The 19293-nt window shown below is 33.2% G+C and overlaps 1 protein-coding gene and 1 pseudogene across 2 annotated transcripts; both read left to right on the top strand.

Moving 5' to 3' along the window:
- LOC105173533 lies at positions 4854-10329 on the top strand (annotated as a pseudogene).
- LOC105173531 (rac-like GTP-binding protein ARAC7) lies at positions 16232-19293 on the top strand. Of its 2 annotated transcripts, none has more exons than XM_011095310.2 (8): positions 16232-16590; positions 16865-16952; positions 17139-17248; positions 17792-17855; positions 17974-18038; positions 18115-18180; positions 18309-18415; positions 18981-19293. In XM_011095310.2, the coding sequence occupies exons 1-8, from the start codon at positions 16492-16494 to the stop codon at positions 19009-19011; spliced, it is 630 nt and encodes a 209-aa protein (XP_011093612.1). In that variant the 5' UTR covers positions 16232-16491; the 3' UTR covers positions 19012-19293. The 2 variants fall into 2 exon arrangements, with proteins under 2 accessions (XP_011093612.1, XP_011093611.1); XM_011095309.2 differs by having other exon boundaries at positions 18978-19293.

Below are 19293 nucleotides of genomic sequence, written 5' to 3'. Positions count from 1 at the left end.
CCATAGAAGTCACTGTCCGTATCTGTATATGATGAGCTTTTGACACATACCCCGGTGTTCATAGTTGAATTGCCTATACTGTGACGTTTAGTGTGGAAATTGTAACCATTCATAAAGTAACACGGGAATATTGTGACCTCAGTTGTAGGACCCCAATAATACAACTTTAAGACACCACTTGCTCAGGTAGAGTGGTTTGAAAATAGATCGTTGGATATGAGTATAATTCATACAGAGTTCATCAATTCTACGGGGCCTGTTCCGTTTGCAAAGAATCTTCGGCTCAAAGTAGTGAGATCTGAATAGATCGATTTCTTCTACAAGGTATGCCTCTACAATTGACGCCTCAACGTGTGCTTTGTTTTTCATCTTCATTTTCAAGTCTTGAAGAAATCTAAATTGGCGAACATTTATTAAAAAACATATGACACTAGAACTGTTTCAAAAAACTAGAATAACTTGTAGCCTTACCTCTCAAATGGGTATATCCACCCGTATTGCACAGGCCCTCCCATGCGCGATTCATATGGCAGGTGAACAATTAGGTGTTCGCTTGAGTCGAAGAAAGCTGATTGAAAATATTTTCTCGAGGTTGAACAAGATGGTCGCGATACTACCTTTCAATACTTGTACCTTGTTGACATCTAGAATCGTCGAACATAGAATCTGGAATAGAAGGGTGACCTCTGTCAGTGCACTCCACACATGCTTAGGAAGTATTTCACGCAAGATAATTGAGATCAACTTCTGCATAAATACGTGACAATCGTGGTTCTTCATGTCATGCATCCTCAGTTCCTTCATGTCGATACAACGGGCCAAATTAGATGCGTACCCATCAGGAAATATAAGATGACTAATCCATTCACATACCCTCCTCTTCTACTCCTTGGTCAGGGTATATACGTCTTTGGACATCACGTTCGGCCTCTTTTCATCTACCTCAAACTCCGATCGATTACTTATGATCTTCAGGTTCTTCCATGCATTCAAATTATTTTTTTTTTCCTTTATCTCCATCACGGTATTGAATATATTGCCAAATACATTCTTCTCAATGTTCTTGACATCAAGATTATATTGTATCAGATGCGTCCCCTAGTACTGGAGCTCGCGGAATATGCTTTTCTTTGTCCATTTATGCTCAATACCGTAGCCGTGTGGGAGTGATAATGGTACTTTAACTACGAGACTGAAGTCTTCAACCCAACCGTAGATTTGTTCTCCCGTCAATCTTGGACATACAACTTTCCTTTCTACTCGGTTATTACTAAATGCTTTCTTGTTCCTACTATATGGATGGTCCTGGGGGAGGAATTGTCTGTGGCAATCGAAGTAGCACACCTTCCTATCTTCTGCAAATAGAATTCACCTGTGTCTTCCATACAAATTGGACACCCCGTAACACTAGCGGTACTCCATCCAGGCGTCATCTTATAGGTGGGTAGATTGTTTACGGTCCACATCAATGCGGCGCACATCGTGAATATCTCGTTCTTTGCATTATCGTGTCAGTACACCCACATGCTACAAATTCTGCAATTCCTCGATCATCGACTTCAGATAAACATCGATGAAACGTTTCGAATTGGAAGGGTTAGGGATCACCATCATCATGAACATATACTTTTAGAACTTATGCACATTCCCAGTAGGAGATTGTACTTGGTGTAAGTATAACGGGCTAATATGAATACGTACGACCATACTGCCCGTGCGATACGAACCCATCCGTGCACAAATTCAGTCTAATATTACGGGACTCTACTGCTAAATTAAGATAAAATATCTCTGTGCTTCTGCATCAGACAAATGGTACATGGATCCCTCCCCCGTATGATGGTTGACATGCCACATCATTTGTTCGCCAGTCACTTTTGAAGCATACAACCACTGCAGGTGAGTGGTAAACGGCAGGTACCTAAGAATGACATACGGGGACTTCTTGCGGTTAGGATTTCGCTCCCTCATCGGCTTGTACCTAGTTTCTCCACAAAACTTGTAGTAGTCCAGATCAATCTCGTCCTGCCAATATGCCTATTGAGATTGGGTGCAACTGTTACACAACGACTATTCGACAGCATGCACTACATCATAAAATCGATCCACAGTCCAGATGCATAATCATAGGGGCCCTTGTCGCAATATGAATTAGGCCCATCATCAATAGGACATGACCTCGTACCATGATCAGGCGCACCATCCTGGTTAAAATTATACCAGAAACCCATCCCGACGGCATCGAAAATCATCCTCTGCGCCCAATCTATCTGCGTGGTATCACCCCAATGCGTACTGGTACACTGCTCCTCATGAGCAGCGGGAGTTTGCTCCTCCTGCAAAGGGGGCGCAGTGATGGTTTCAAAATGCTCCTGCACACTCTGATCGCCATGGAAAGTCCAATTATAATACTCCAGCATAAAACCTTTTATATATAATCAAAATTTACCTCGTCCGAGATTTTGAAAATTTTATTTTTGTACTTCTGACAAGGACACTTAATTTTCTTATTGTCTATATATGCATGTTGAGACTTGACTCATTCTATAAATGTAGTAATACCATCCTCAAACTCCAGAGTAAGACCCGCTCTTTTCGGCTGGTTCTTTTCATACATCCATCTCCTCAATTGGCTTAACATGATGAGTCCTATACACGCACATATATATTATTATAACATTAAATTAAATTGAAAAAAGTACAAGAAATATAATCAATATGACAAATAAATTATTACCTGATCAAAATAACTTTTGAATATCAATAAAAATTTGAGAGAGATTGACAAACGAGAGTATAAAAATATTAGTGGGATAGTGAGAGATCAAAAAAATTTGAGAGGGATTCAGGAAATAGAGAGAATATAAGAAAAATGGAAGAAGATAGTGCGATTAAATGGAAAGAGAAGAACATATATATAGAAAAAATTGGAACGGTTCCTGGCACACATACAAGCCGTTAGTGTGCAATCTATAACGTTCTTAGGACCACATATAGGAACGGTTTTCTATACATTAGATTATAAGCGTTGTACTATCTTTGGAACGATTTTAGTAATACAATATTAATAATAATTTGAATTCGCTCCAACATGTATTACATTTAGACACGGTCCTTGTAACACATTCTATTAAAATAAAACTCATACGTAGGAACGGTTTTTGTAATATTTGACCTGTTGCATGCTCAAACCGCTTTAAATTGTACCAACTGTCATTTTTGGGACACCAATTATCTCATATATAGGAATGGTCTTCTCTAACTTTAATAATGTGTTCAAAATGAGTTTTAATTATTTACCGTTATAGGTTTGGAGCGGTTTATGAACTACTTGTAACACTTGGTCTGGAACGCTTGTGGTAGTGGTTCCGCAGTCCGAAAAAAAAAAACATAAAAAAGGAGGATCATGGCCTCATCGACATTCGATCCTCATGAGTGCCAATAGCCATTCCAATACAGAACGGGCTTTAGAACGATCTTCCAATCCGTGACAAATTTTGCGTTTTTGTAGTAAAAATGACCCCTCATGATATACACTAATTTTTTTATGACCAAAATCCCCTTACTATTTACATTCTCAAAATATCTTTATTACAATCATTCTCCTAAATATAATATGAATTATTACAAAATTTATTATTTTTCTTCTGCATGTAGAATCTGTATAAACCCATAAATTTATAATTCTTATAATTTTTACACAACTGGTAAAAAATTTACATAATTTTTGCCTATACAAATTTTAAATATTACATCGAACATATAAATTGTAAAATATGCAAATCTATAATACAATTAATATATAACATGCTATATTTTTTAATGATATGATATATTTTTATAATGTGGACATGTAATTGAATAAAATTTTATAAGTTATATAACGTATTTTTTCTATAATATTATATACATTCTGTATTAACACATATTTACATGTACTTTTTAACATAATTTGTTTACTTTGTAAAATATTTTTGCATATATTGAGCTTATAAATACTTTTTGAAATATACTTTTTAACATAAATTATAATTCCACAATTTATAAAAAAACTATAAATTATAAATATATTTTTAAAATTAAATGTGAGTAAAATTTTAAATTACTAAAATAATTTTTGGGAGATACTTTAATAAAACATATTTTAGAAGAATAGAAAAAGTATAGGGGCAAGTGCGAAGGATATTTTTATCTTATCAATGCCAAATTATTTTACTAGGAGTATTTTTGTTACCTTTCATACTTCAGGGGTGTAAATAAGACAGAATGCATAGTTCAGGGGTGCAAAGTATATTTAACCCTTATTTTTATTCTTTATCTTTTTAGGATTGTAGAAAAGTTGTGTAACTTTTTGACTTTTTATAATTTTAGTCCTTCTGGTGCCGAACTTTACAAAAGTCGATGGAATGAATCATGTGCGCATGACCTGGTTCATTTAAATTGAGATTTTTGTTCTGATTGGTTCATTTTTGCCCACATAAACAAAAAATCAAAAAAGAAAATGATGTGGAACATGATTTATTCCTGCAACATTCACAAAATCTGGCATCGGAAGAACCAAAATGGCGAAATATTAAAATATTACTAGGTCTCTTTTGCAACCCCTAAAAAAACAAAGGATAAAAAATTTCAAAATCAAGAGAAGCGCATTATTTATTCCTGTAAATTTTGCAAAATTCAGTACCGGAAGGACTAAAACCACAAAATATCAAAAAGTTATTGAACTATTTTATAACCTTAAAAAAATAAAACATAAAAATATAAAATACCAAAACTACAAGATCAAAAATATATTTAAGCCATTCATAGTCAGTAACTCACACGTTTTGCACATCGACCCTTAGTTATGAACGGGGTCTAACTCGTGAACACAGAGGCCTACAATGAAGTCCATTTGTCTCTCTTGTCCACTAGCTGGTACCTAAAGTTCGAATATTTGATGAAAAGAAGTATAAAAGGACAAAGCCGTTCTGGAAGTGATGATTGAAGAACTTCCAAGAAAGCCAAACAAACCACACTTGGCTTGATACTCTTGTTTCCTCCGGTACAGGGCCGAAGAAAAATCAGCACATCGATCGGTTCTCCCTCCAGCCTGCTCCCTTGTACACTGCAACACATCTCCGAACCCATTTTCTCTTGCTAAGAAACTGAAGATGGAGAGTTCAGACACAGCAAACCCTCCTAAGACGGCAGCCGGCCGGCGCAAAGGAGGCCTCCGCACCATGCCTTTTGTCATAGGCAAAATCTTCATCTCAATATCTATAGATCTAAATCTGTTCAAATCCAATTCTGATCTTCTCTTTTCAACCTGTTGGCTTACCTACGTCGGCCGGCGTTCGGTCGCAACACACGTAGACATAAAGAAACATGCAAATTCATATATATTGAGAATCTTGGATCAAATTTGAGTTGATGGTTTCTATGTTTTTGCTCTAACTTTGTGGTTTTTGTTATGGTTATATGCAGCAAATGAGGCGTTTGAGAAGATCGCGTCGTATGGGCTTCAGCCGAACATGATATTGTACTTGATCAGAGAGTATAATTTTAGTGCTGCAAGTGGAACGAGCACTCTGTTCATCTGGGGAGCAATCTCCAACTTCATGCCAATCTTCGGAGCTTTTCTTTCTGATTCCTACTTCGGCCGATTCCTCGTGATTGCGGTGGCAACAGTCACCACGCTTATGGTGAGACTATCTTCTCTCTCCCCACGTTTAACGGTTGCTTGTTGCGAGACTTTCATGTTCATATATCACTAGATCACAATATTATAGTACTAAAAAAATAGGGTTAAATTCATTTCCATCCTCTGTCATATGTAAAAATATTAAAAACCCTCTATAAAATTTTTAATATAAAAAATCAACTCTATATTATAAATAAATAATCTCACCACCCTGATTAACTTGAGCCTATTTTTTATAAAATAATAACTAAAACGCCCCTCCTAATCAACCATCAAATTAGACCTATTAATATATAATTATTTTAATTTATAATATACACAATTTATAACTATAAAAATATACTTACAATATATAATTATAATTTATAAGAAAACATTATTATCATAACCCACCCCACCCACTCCCCCTACTAAAATAATATTTTAATATTAACAAAAATGTATAATATTTAAATTAGATAATTATTATATTTATAATATTTATATATATTAATAAAATATGTAATATTATATATATTAGATGTGAGAGAAGAACAAAAATATTAAAAAAAAAGGGTATTTTTATGGTCAATTCGCAGTCAAAACGCGTGCGGCCCAATTTCTATACGGAGGGGGTTTTTTTAATTTTATTTTTATATCACAGGGGGTAGTTGATACTTTGATTTTCATAAAGGTTTTTTTAACATTTCTATTATCACAAGAGAGATCTCTAGATTTTTCCCTTAAAAATATCATATAATAATTTTAAAGTTGCAACTAAAAAGATGTATTAAGTGACTATAATTATTAGTGTCAAGAATTGTGTATAAAGTAGTCAGTATAGAGAATTATGGCACATTTATAGTGACAATACAATATAGTTACAGTAACTAGTGAAACATACTTTGACAATTTTATCTCATAATTTTAAAAAATTACCATATTAAGAACAAAAATACAAGAATACGTTAAAGTGATTGAAAAAGTGCACCTAATTGAGTTGATAACGTGCATGTCACACTCACTTTTTAAGCTATTTAGTGAATTTGGATCATTTTTGTCCTTAATGTGCGGAGTTTTAAAATTTACTACACAAAAATATCAAAATAAATTGGTACAAAATTGTAACTTCTATATTAAACAATAAAATTATCAAAATGGATTGGGTTATAAATACTTTTCAATCATTTGTCAAAGTCTTTGCGAAACTCACTTTTCCTCTACTTGCCCTGAATATATACAAATCTCAATTGCAGGGACTGATTGTAATGTGGTTAACAGCCATAATCCAAAAGGCAAGGCCACCACCATGTGATCTAAGACTAGGCAACTGCATAAAGCCAAAACCCGGCCAATACGCATTCCTCTTCACAGCATTTGCGCTCATCTCCATCGGCACTGGCGGCATCAGGCCATGCTCCATAGCGTTCGGGGCAGACCAGTTCAATGACCCTGGAAACCCAAACAACCAGAGGGTTCTGCAGAGCTTCTTCAACTGGTACTACGCCTCTGTTGGGGTCTCCCTCATGACAGCACTCACAGTTATAGTTTACATCCAGAATACGTTTGGATGGGTCATCGGGTTTGGAGTTCCCGTCGGCCTCATGCTATTCTCCGCCGTAATGTTCTTCCTGGGATCCGGACTTTACGTTAAGGTTAAGCCCAACAACAGTTTGCTGACGGGCCTTGCTCAAGTTCTGGTGGCGTCCTGGAGGAACAGGCACCTTCAGTTCCCGCCGGAGGAGTCTGATGGCCGCCATTATTATCACAGTACTAAAGGTTCCAAGCTGCTTGTACCGACACATAAACTCAGGTGAACAAACAATTTACATTAATTTCCAGCAGTTTTTTTTTCTATTTAAAATTATATTTCATTTTATTTGTTGGGTAAATTACACCCAGCTCCCTGATGCTTAGCATAATTACAAATATCTCTTCATATATTGTTCGAAAAATTACAATACCCCTTAATTTAACGAGTCCATTCTGTTAGGTTTTCATTCAATTTTTGGTGAACTGACTATTATGCCTTTTTCAATTATAAATTATAATTTTATAAAATATTTTTATGCTAATATTCCCTCTAGATGATTTATTTTTTACCCACCCTTAATATTTTTATATTTTTTCAAATATTTTTTTATTTTTGAAAAAAATTCAATAAGGGTAAAATAATATTGTTCACCTCATCGTTTAGGAGTTCTATAATTATTTTTTATTTGAGGGAGTATTTGTAATTTTCCAAACAATAAAGGAGAATTTCATAATTATGTCAAACTTCAGGGGAGGTAGTTGTAGTTTACTCTTTTTTTTTGTTTCATTTAATACATAAACATCACGTGTACAAAATCTTTTTTCAAAATAAATAATATAATTTTTGTATATATAGTGTGTGTATATAAATGTTAGTGAAATTTGAAAGAGTTTTTTTTGTATATGTTTCATATGAAAATTTAGTCATTTGGAACAAATTGAATTGGATTTTTTTATTTAAAGTCATATTGTATTTTCTATTCCAATTAATATAGCCGTGCATTGCGTATAATTTCTTTCTTAAATATCATAAACAACATCATTTTTATATACATACCTTATATATATATATATATATATATATTCAATAAAACAAAAAATGCAACATAATTTGAATTTCGAAAATACGATCCGGGAACAAATATATTGCTTATATGAACTGAATTCAACAAAATTTCGTAGCATGATGAAGAAAATAAACTTTACAGCAGTACCACAGTCCACAAGAGTATACACAGTACGTAAGTTTCCATGAAAATTGTATTCATTTCAGGTTCTTGAACAAATCCTGCATTATAAGAAACCCTGAGAAAGACCTGAAGCCAGATGGTTCAGCTTCAGATCCATGGAGCCTCTGCAGTGTCCTCCAGGTCGAAGTACTGAAATCCCTGATACAACTGCTGCCCATCTGGTCCACTGGAATCATGATCCATTAGACAGGCGCTTCATCGGAAGCTTCAAGATCCCGGCGGCCTCCTTTGGCCTGTTCGGGATCATTACTCTCACCCTTTGGGTCTCCCTCTATGATCGGGTCATCGTCCCTCGACTCTCCAAATACACCAAGAATCCCCGCGGCATTGGGTTTAAAACCCGCATTGGGATTGGACTGTTTGTCTCTTGTTTCGCCACTAGTGCGGCTGCATTGGTCGAGAGGGCTCGTAGGGCGAGAGCCATTGATGAGGGGTTGGCCGACGTCCCAAATGCCCAGGTACTTGAGGGGATTCATATGTTTAATATAATTGATATTTCCAAATGTTTGGGGTGATGGGTACAAAATAAGATAATCGTTTAAGTATAGGGTTAATTATACTTAGTTCCCCTCTAAAATTACAAAATTATACTTTTTTTTCTTAAAAAAGGTTTTGAAAGTATATTTATACTCTCACTGAAAATTCTTTATTTACAATGACTCCTATTACGATTTGAACGAAAAATATTGAAGTCAATAAAAAAGTAATATAAATTTTTAATTTTACCCCATATTCAAATATTCATCTAGTAATATTTTTATACTTGTAAGGAAGTAATAAATATAATATATATGAAATCTAGAGACGTATTTGTAATAATATATTATTTTTAAATTAAAGATATTGGATAGAAAGTAACCGTCGATGAAAAACTAGTTACCTTTTGGTCTTTTTTTACTTCCTAAGTTGAGGTCATCTATTTCTTAAAAATATCATGTTCAAATATTTCATCTAGTGTTTCAAAAAATAGATGCAACAATATGTTACACCTAACCCCGTACATAGGAATTAAAAAAATACAAAAAAAAATGACTAGATTTTTTATTCATAATTGGATCGATATTTTTTACACTTGACCCCATAAGAACTTATTTTGGTGGTTCTCCGATAACTTAAAAAAATTTTGAACGTTGAGTAGAAAATGACCCTTATTTGCTAAAATGGTTTGAAAAAGTGTATCCAATTAGCAAATTCTATGTTTTTAAAATTACAGTACTGAAATTACGATCATCATATATACAGTACTAAAATTAAAATTCTTCTATCTTCTACAAATATATGATCATTAAGTCCAACCATAGTGTTACATTCTCTCTTTTTTTCAATTAACTTGGTTTCTATGGCCTATTTCACATATAGAAAAGTCATTACAGTTCCCTTAACCTAGATGTCTTGGTTTGAAATAAAGGTGAACATGTCGGCAATGTGGCTGATACCACAGCACTGCCTAATAGGACTAGCGGAGGCTCTCAACGTCATAGGGCAAATCGAGCTCTACTACTCCCAGTTCCCGAAGAGCATGGGCAGCATCGCGGTGGCCCTTTTCGCCCTAGGTCTGGCCATCGGGAACCTGGTGGGAAGCATCATAGTGAACATAATAGACGTTGTTTCGAAAAGGGGTGGTAGAGAAAGCTGGGTGTCCAGCAATCTCAACAAGGGACACTATGACTACTATTACTGGATACTCACCGTTCTAAGTGTGGGAAACTTCGTCTACTTCATTTTCTGCAGCAGGGCATATAAATGCTGCGAGGAAGAGAGGGTTTGGGATGAGGATGTTGTTGAGGACAAAGCTGGTGGTTTCATACCCAAGGAAGCTGCCATGACTGATATGCACAATTCCAGGGACTCCTCTTCTACTTATTTTTCTGCATAATTTGTATATTTTTGAGTGATCCATCTCTCGTTTTTTTTTTTTTTTTTTGTGTGTGTGTGTTGAAAATTGTACATTTGCTTTATCTGATAATTATTCATTATGGCCATATATATATATATATATATGGATATGGAAAGTTTTTCTTTTGAGAAATATAGGCTTAAATATATATTTTGGTCTAGTGATTTTGGTATACGTTGGTATTTTTATCTTTTATCTTTTTAGTATTACAAAATAGTCATGTAATTTTTTAACATTTCCACTCTTTGGTCTTTTCGATGCCGAATTTTGCAAAAGTCGCTGTAATAAATTATGTGCACCTTACATGGTTCATTTAAATCTCACTTTTGTCAATATGGATAGAAAATATTAGATAAAAAAAAATAATAACATGGCACATGATTTGTTCCAGCAAGTTTTAGAAAATCCAGCACTTGACAAGACCAAAACTGGGAAATATCAAAAAGTTATAGGAGACTTTTGCAACCTCTAGAAATATAACGAATAAAAATATCAAAATCACAAGAGACACATGATTTATTCCGACAACTTTTTGTAAAATTCAACACTAGAAGGATCAAAATCGTAAAATGTCAAAAAGTTACGTGACTATTTTCCAACTCTAGAAAGATAAAAAAATAATTAAAAAATACTAAATTACGTACTAAAATTACAAAACCAAAAAATATATTTAAGATGAGAAATATATTTGGAGTTGAGGAAATTTCAAACGATTTTGAAATTAGATGGAATTATTTAAGTTTCCAATACTGGAAATATACTATTTTTATCGTATTAAAAAAAAAAAAAAAAGTAAGTTGATCTGTAAAAGATGAAAAGTTTAATAGGTGGTATTGATCTTCTTGTCTAAAACACTACAAAAAATACAACGTTTAATCATGGCTAATTATCATGGTTAAAAATAAAATAGTCGTATAAATAGTTATTGACCACAGGCATACAATGGCTGTTGGTCATGATATTTGCGAGAATGGGTAAAATATTATCATGACTTTTATTACAAGCCATGGTAAATAACTTTTTCTTGATGGAAAATATATATTTTTGGTCGATTTTATTTAATCATGGTCAATAAAAAATTTTACCACTGTTTTTAGCCCATAGCTATTAAATTTGTAGCTAATAATAATTTTTTTTCTAGTGATATGAAGCTCTTTGTAACGGCGGTGGTTAGGTTTTGGACACTAAACTCTTTAAATTTAATTAGGTTATACATGACTTACACTTCTTCTAAATATGAAATTACACTTTCTTTTATAAAAATTTAAAAGCTATGCTTACATCCGCTTCGAGAAACCACTATTTACAATTGAGCTCCTTATGTTAGGATTCAGACAAAAAATGCTAACGTCGGCAAAAAAATTATATAACTTTCAATTTTGCCCATCATTCAACATTCTCCTAGTAATGTTTTGTACTTGCAAGGATTAAATGAAATATATATAAAATCAAAAAAATATAACTATAATAAAATATTATTTTCAAATTATAGTCATTGGATAAATATAATCGTTTACGAATCGAAAAACTAGTTATTTTTTTGTACCTTTCTTTTACTATGGAGGGTGGGGTGAATATCTTTGTTGCATCTATTTCATGAAGCATTCAATAAAGTAGAAAAATGGCGTTATGTCGCACACGTTAACCTCTTTGTAATTTTGGGTCCGGTTACAAGAAATAACACTAATAGCAATAGCATATGTTATTCCTTGCAAAATAGTGAAATTTGTTGCTAATGTAAATTAGGAATGAATTCAGTAAAAATTTTACTTGCTAATTAGCTTCACGCTGATTTTAGCATCAATATATTTTGTAGCTATTGAGTCATTTTCTTGTAGTGTGTGCATAGCTCCAAAAAGTTTGCAATTTTAGTCCCAAGTATTAATTCCGTATAATTTATGATGGAAACAGTAAAAAGATGGCTTACCTAACTGGAGAACATAGTCAACGGTCTATGATGATGTGATATGAGAAAAATGAATATAAAGTTAAGTACCATGACACTTAGGAAAGCTCGAGGTATTTTGGGTAGCAAGGAATATAATATCTTGTGTTGATAATTACACACAGCTGGAGTAGTGAGGGGATGTCAGGTTCGTTGTGATATTTTAGATACAGAGTTACACACTGGATGTTAGGTTCGTTGTAATGTCCTGTACTGATATTGCTACATATTGGAGTGGTGTGGGGATATCATATTTCACGATTATCATGTATTTAATATTATATGACATTGATTAAGATGATGTTGACCGACAAAACTATTGACTGATGCATTCAAGTTAAGGTAAGCAGGCTTCTAAAAAAAGAAGCAATGAATTCGACTATATTATGCTATGGATTGATGTATGATTGTGGTCCGGGTTACTTCATGATTTTATGGTAATTGCACCATTTATTTTCTATAATGAAATTTCCAAAACTTCATTAATCAAGGACCAAATTAATTGATCTCATCAATTAGTTTTATATTTATTTTTTGAGCTTGTTTAATTTAATTAAATATTTTATACAATTAATTGAGCCGAAGAACAATTAACTACTTTAGTTAATTTTGTACGTCTTTTAATTCAACATTTAAATTAAATAGTTCTTGACTTGAATTAATTTAATTAGTTGATTCAAGAATTAGTTCAACCATTTAATTAATTGAAATCTAGCATTATGGCCCTTAAATTCACCCTAATGATAGTCATGTGCTCACAATTATTGTGATTTATCAAATTTAATTAATCACATTAATTAAATTATTTTGAAATTAACTCTTTAATTTCAAGAACCTATTAATCAAGATTGTCATCTAGCAAAACCCCATAAAACCCTATCTTTAGGTCAATGTGGCGAACCTTTAGACAAGAAGTACTATGCAAGTGTGGCCACATCATCAATTATCTCCTCACTGAGTCCAATGCATGGATAGCGAGTCAAAACCTTGTTCTCAATAACTACATATCACTTCCTTCCAGTAATTTTTATTAAAATGATCAACCTAAGAAACCTCACGCCTAGTTATCGTGATACCTTGATCAAAAATTTATTAATTAGAAATAGGAGTATAGGATATTATTTACTTTAAAAGGAAGGCTAATGATTTTTGACGTGTCACTCATTGACATTAGATGGGCTTGTACCAAAAAATCCATTTATGATCACCTAGATGACCAGAGAATAAATCGAAATCGAAGTACAAAAGACCTAATATAAGGTCACTATAGTGCCTAAGTCATAAGGACTACTCTTGCACTATTACATAATGGAATTTTTAATTCGGTATTATCACTCTGATAAATAATTCTCTACAGAGTCGTTCAATGAATGTATTCCTAACAAGCACCCAAACAACACACATTAGTGTTTCCACAGCAAACATCCATGAAATGAGACATTTACCTAAATGATCCTTAATTTGAAATGTTTAAAACCAAGACCTTGAATGCATATTTAACGAGCACCATCATATGCATGACCATGTGGTATAGTCATGTATAATCTAGAGATTCCGATCGATTATGCACAAATAAACACACAATATTGGAATGAAAAAAGCCACATATATTATTGATGTGATACAAATAAAATTGTTATCCAATTAAATATTTAAGCAGTATGCTACCTAAATGACATTCGCCGGTCTAGTTAGGCACGTTAGGTAGTACCCCCAACAATTATATGTACATACTTGAGTTACTAAAATTAAAATAGTTTTTAGGAAAAATTACTATAACTCCTTTAAAAAAAATTCTATATTTTAAAAATCCATTAATATACCTTTTTTTATACAAAACATCCGTTCATTCAACTTTTCATTTCGGAAAATCACTCTTAACTTTTACTCTATTTTGGGACAAAGTTACCTTTTTTTTTTTTTTGAGCTTTTATTGTTGCATTAAGTTTTAATTTTTTCACTTTAACCGTATTTATCAATTTTTAGTAAAACTTTTATAATTTTTATTTTTTCTAATTCAAATAAAAACTTATCATTTTCTTTACTAATATAATTTCTTCTCCAATATATTCAACAAAATATTTTTCTTTGAAATTTTAATATTATCTTGGAGAAAAATGTTATCTGCCTGAAACGGAAATCCTAATCAATTTTAACAATCGAAAGAAATTTTTTGGATAGATATTATTCTTTTCGAATCATTGGAGAACAATTGTTAATTAGAAACAATTTTAATGAATGAACTAAACAAAAAGATTTGTAAAAGTTTTACTACAAAAAGATGATTATAGTTTAAAAGAAAATTAATTCCAAAATTAAATATCAATTAGTAAATGAAGAGATATTAATTAATAGAAGAAGATCAAAAGATGAAGAGTAATTTTTGACAAAAAATAAAGTAAAATTAAGTCAATAATTGGGTGTTTGAAATGAAAGTTGATGGAATAGTATTTTAATGATTTTTTTTGGATATAAACTTCTTTTAAGGGGTTCTAATTAATGTTTTCATTTTTGCAAACTATTTTATGACTAATTTACTGGCGTTATTTACACCCTTTTACTTCCTCAGGCAGATCTGTTCAAATGATAAGACAATAATCAATGGCTAAAACTTTTCTATTTTTTGAATAAATTTAATTATTGCAAAGGAAAGATCACATTGGACAAATTGATTAAAAAAAATTAAGATGATATTTGCAATTGAGTTATAAACACACAACACTTCTAGGAAATTATATATATTACTTTTGAGGTTTTATTATGTTTAATAAATAATTTTCTTAATTAGTTAAAATTTATTGAATTTATTGATATTAACTGACAATTGAAAAAAAATATTTATGTTTATCCTTGATTGACTTGTCACTAATTTATTTCAGGTCAAATAAATCTTTTTATGATTAAATTACGCGTCAATGCATGCGAGCAGGTATATCTTCAACGTTATAAGGGTAGTTTAGCCGAAAAAAAAATTGTTTGGCCTGCAATAAGCCAGAAATAAGTCAATCGAGGAAAAATATCAATTTTCATTCAACTTTTTGTTAATATCAACAAATTCGGTGGATTTTTACGAACGGATGGGACTTATTTATTAGACAGAAGCAAATCTTAGGAATACTAAAAATAATTTTTCAAACTATAGAGAATGTTCGTGTAATTATACAGAATCTTAAGAAATGTGAGTGTTATTATCCTTATATACCCAAAGTTCATGTGGTGAAACTAAATTCAAATAAATATTTTCTCAACAAGCAGCTATTGCAAGGACCAGACATAAACATTGTGTTTGGTTTTGTATTATGGGTGGTTTGTTTTGTATTTTGGAGATAGAGAGAGAAAAATAGAGATAAATAAGTGTGCGTTGGAGATATTTGTATATATATATGGATCTGTTTTTAGACACAATTTAAAATATTTTAAATAACCGGTGTATAAAAATTGTTGGTATTTGGGGACAAAAATCAGTGTTTAAGGACAAATCATATCTTTTTTATACATTTATATATATGTGTATATATATATAGTATTTTGTTTGTGAGTAAAAATATAGGTATTGTATGTTTAATATGATATTTTAAGAGATAAAAATTACTTTATAAAAAATATTAGGCAAACATCATATGTATTTTATGTTTCAAAAATTGTCGAAAAATGAAACAAAAAAAAGACTGAAGAACACATGTCCTTATTGCATTTATGACAGCAACAGTAAATATAGTATCTATATGTATCTGCAAAACTAAGGAAATATATTATAGTGGTAAGCAGTTGGTGTGGCTTGGAGCCGTTTGAGGAGAGTCGCGGCACAGGGTCCCATCACCTTCCTGCATTTCAAAAAATATTTCTGTTGGATTTTGAATTTTATCGAGAGGGATGAAAAGTGACAGCGAGATCGTTTGACTCTACTCTCTCTCTCTCTCCTCTCTCTCTCTCTCCCACACAAACTCTGTGCACGCACTGTCCGTAGCTTTGTTCTTTATTGCCACTCTCGAAACTCCAAGTTTGCAATAAGGGCCTCTCTTTCTATATCCACCTGCCCTTTTCTTCTTGTTTTTTCTTCACCATTTTTAGATACTCTCTCTCCTTTGTCTCTCCCCTGCTCCATTCACTCAACTGGGCTTCTTTCTTTCAAGAATCTCTTTTTGCTCTTTGACATTTGTGTATATATATATATAGCTCTGTGGAAGCTGAAGGATTACGGAAGATGAGTGCTTCAAAGTTCATCAAGTGTGTGACGGTGGGAGACGGAGCCGTTGGCAAGACCTGCATGCTCATATGTTATACCAGCAACAAGTTCCCCACTGTTAGTCTCTCTCATTCTTGATTTTAATTTTCTGTGCTTCTTTAACTGTAATTTGTCTCATTTCTTACATATCGTTCTCATTGCTTTCTCATTTTCCCAGTTTTTGACAATGTGGGCTCTGATTATTAACCCACATTTATAGATGATAATGCGGTTAAGTTCATCTTATCATCGTAGTGAAAAATAGAGACTTCTGGGACTCGATATGTTACAGTTTGCCAATAATGGGTTTTGTGAAAACTGATTATATATCTGGGATGTTTATGCGTTTCAGGATTATATTCCAACAGTTTTTGACAATTTCAGTGCTAATGTGGCTGTGGATGGCAACATTGTGAACTTAGGACTATGGGATACTGCAGGTGTTTATCATCTTTATTTATTTTTAGCGCACACGCCCAACATACACACGCACACGCCACCATGTTCAAACACAAGGGGTTGGGCTGTCCCACCATAGGACTGTTTATCATCTAAGTAGTGCTGTTTTTGCTACTATTTTAGCAGCCTCACTTTCCTAATTGTATTGATTTTTCTCTGTTTTAAAGGTCAAGAAGATTACAGCAGGTTGAGGCCACTGAGTTACAGAGGGGCTGATATATTTGTATTGGCTTTCTCTTTAATCAGTAGGGCTAGCTATGAAAATGTCCTCAAGAAGGTATAACATTGTGACTTTTGCCTTCACTGCTCTCTCTTTACTGTTTTTCTTTGCCTTTCCTTCATATTCAAATTGTAAAATTGGGTAATTTCATCTTGAATAAATGCATGGTAAACTCTCCAATCTGCTCTTTGAGTAAACAAAATCGAGTGCGTCTCTCCTGTTTTATTGATTAAGAGGTTGTTTGGCTAAGCTTATTTAAAACGTCAATGTTTGTTAAGATTTTGAAAGTAAGTTAGTAACCCTTTACTTTTTCTAAAAGAGCAGACTCAATCCTGACGTCTTACTTTTTGAGGTTATAAGTTTTTTTTATAAAGAACTTACCAAATGCTTTTTAATATGTTATGAACCCTCTAATATCTTGTAAGATGTTTCAAAAGCTTATACGTTGATCACCCAAACACGCTCTAATTTCAGCGTAATTTTGTTTGGTTAAAATTGGTCGTATGTAAACTACAAGGCACAGACTTTCTCTTTTCGTAGTTCCTTTATTAAGAATGGCTTGAAAAAGTATTCACAACATCATTCGAACTCTCATTTCAGTGGATGCCTGAGCTTCGTCGGTTCGCCCCCAATGTTCCAATTGTACTTGTTGGAACAAAGTTAGGTACGACCTCAAGTTATCTGATTACAATTCAGTGATTCAAATGCTGTTTTTTTGGCTTAATTGGACAAAGAACGCCTGATATGATGGCCCATCTCTTTTTTACTTTTTGCCGCAACAGATCTTCGAGAAGACAGGGGATATATGGCTGATCATATGGGATCTAACATCATTACAACTGCCCAAGTCTGTATCTTTCTCTACATTCCATCAGTATTTAATTTGCTCTATTTTCTAGATTAACGTGGCTGAAAATTTGTAGGGGGAGGAGTTGAGGAAACAAATCGGTGCAGCAGCGTATATAGAATGCAGCTCAAAGACTCAACAGGTAGGGTGTTTGGTGTACACTTTTCAATTCTATCACCTGCACTAACTATTTATTATAATCATCGTCCACAAAGTTTAAGAGCAACGTCTCTATTAGGGAAGCTAATTTTGTTTGAGGTTTTTTACCAGAATGTGAAAGCTGTTTTTGATACTGCAATCAAGGTTGTGCTTCAACCTACACGGAGGAAGGAAATGGTAGCACGAAAGAAAAAGCACAATACCAGCTGCTCAATTGTGTGAGTAGCGCATTTTCATTTTTAACGTTGTTTGCATACATACATTGGTACATATGCATTTTCATTATTAGCATGGAATCAAGAAGTAGAGTTTCAACTATATTTTCATCAGACAATGAAAAAGTAGGCATTTCAAACCCGTAAACGAGATTGAGGATGCTGATAAGTGAAAATAGGTTAGGTTCATTATTGTTTAGGGTCTACTAATAAGTATACACCCTGCCATTACAGTACTTGAGTTTATAGTTGTAATTTACATCGACATCCCGTCAGGTGCAAAAACTTATGCAAAACACCCTCTGGATCTGACCTACCCACAGGATGCGTAGATATAAAAACAACCTCTTAATCAATTTTTTTCACTTCTATGATAAAAAGATAAGCTGGTGCACAGACAACGGTGAGAATAGCAGAAGCCTTATAATTTCTAAAACAAGTAGTAAGATTGAGAATTTGTCTAGCATATATCCCTCTCTCATGCTCATGCTCCGCGCTACATTAAGCAAGACGTTATCATCCAACTTTCTTCTGATTCCTGTTCCATTTTTTCTTTTTCCTGTAGCAGAGGTATTGTATGTTGCGGTTGTGTTGGTTAGAGAGTATAAAATCGCTGCAACACATTCATTCACTTCTTGGACGTGCCTGAAAGTTATGCTGGAGTTCTAACAGGACGCATTCGAACGTCTAGTGCATAGTCGAGTACTGGTATGTTATGTTTACTTCACCAATGTACGTAATTTAGCTTTACAAGCCTACAGGGCGAATGTTGCCAAGGGAATTGTTCATTCTCTTAGCCTGTAATCATGTATTCTAGCGTGCAATCTTGAAGTTGTAGTTGCGATTATTGTTTGAATGATAGTTCTTTTCTTCCTTGTCCA

The sequence above is a fragment of the Sesamum indicum genome, linkage group LG11 (assembly GCF_000512975.1).
Source record: "Sesamum indicum cultivar Zhongzhi No. 13 linkage group LG11, S_indicum_v1.0, whole genome shotgun sequence".
In the NCBI taxonomy this organism is placed as follows: domain Eukaryota; kingdom Viridiplantae; phylum Streptophyta; class Magnoliopsida; order Lamiales; family Pedaliaceae; genus Sesamum; species Sesamum indicum.
The sequence above is the reverse complement of the archived record's forward strand: the minus strand, read 5'-3'. Positions and strand labels throughout refer to the sequence as shown.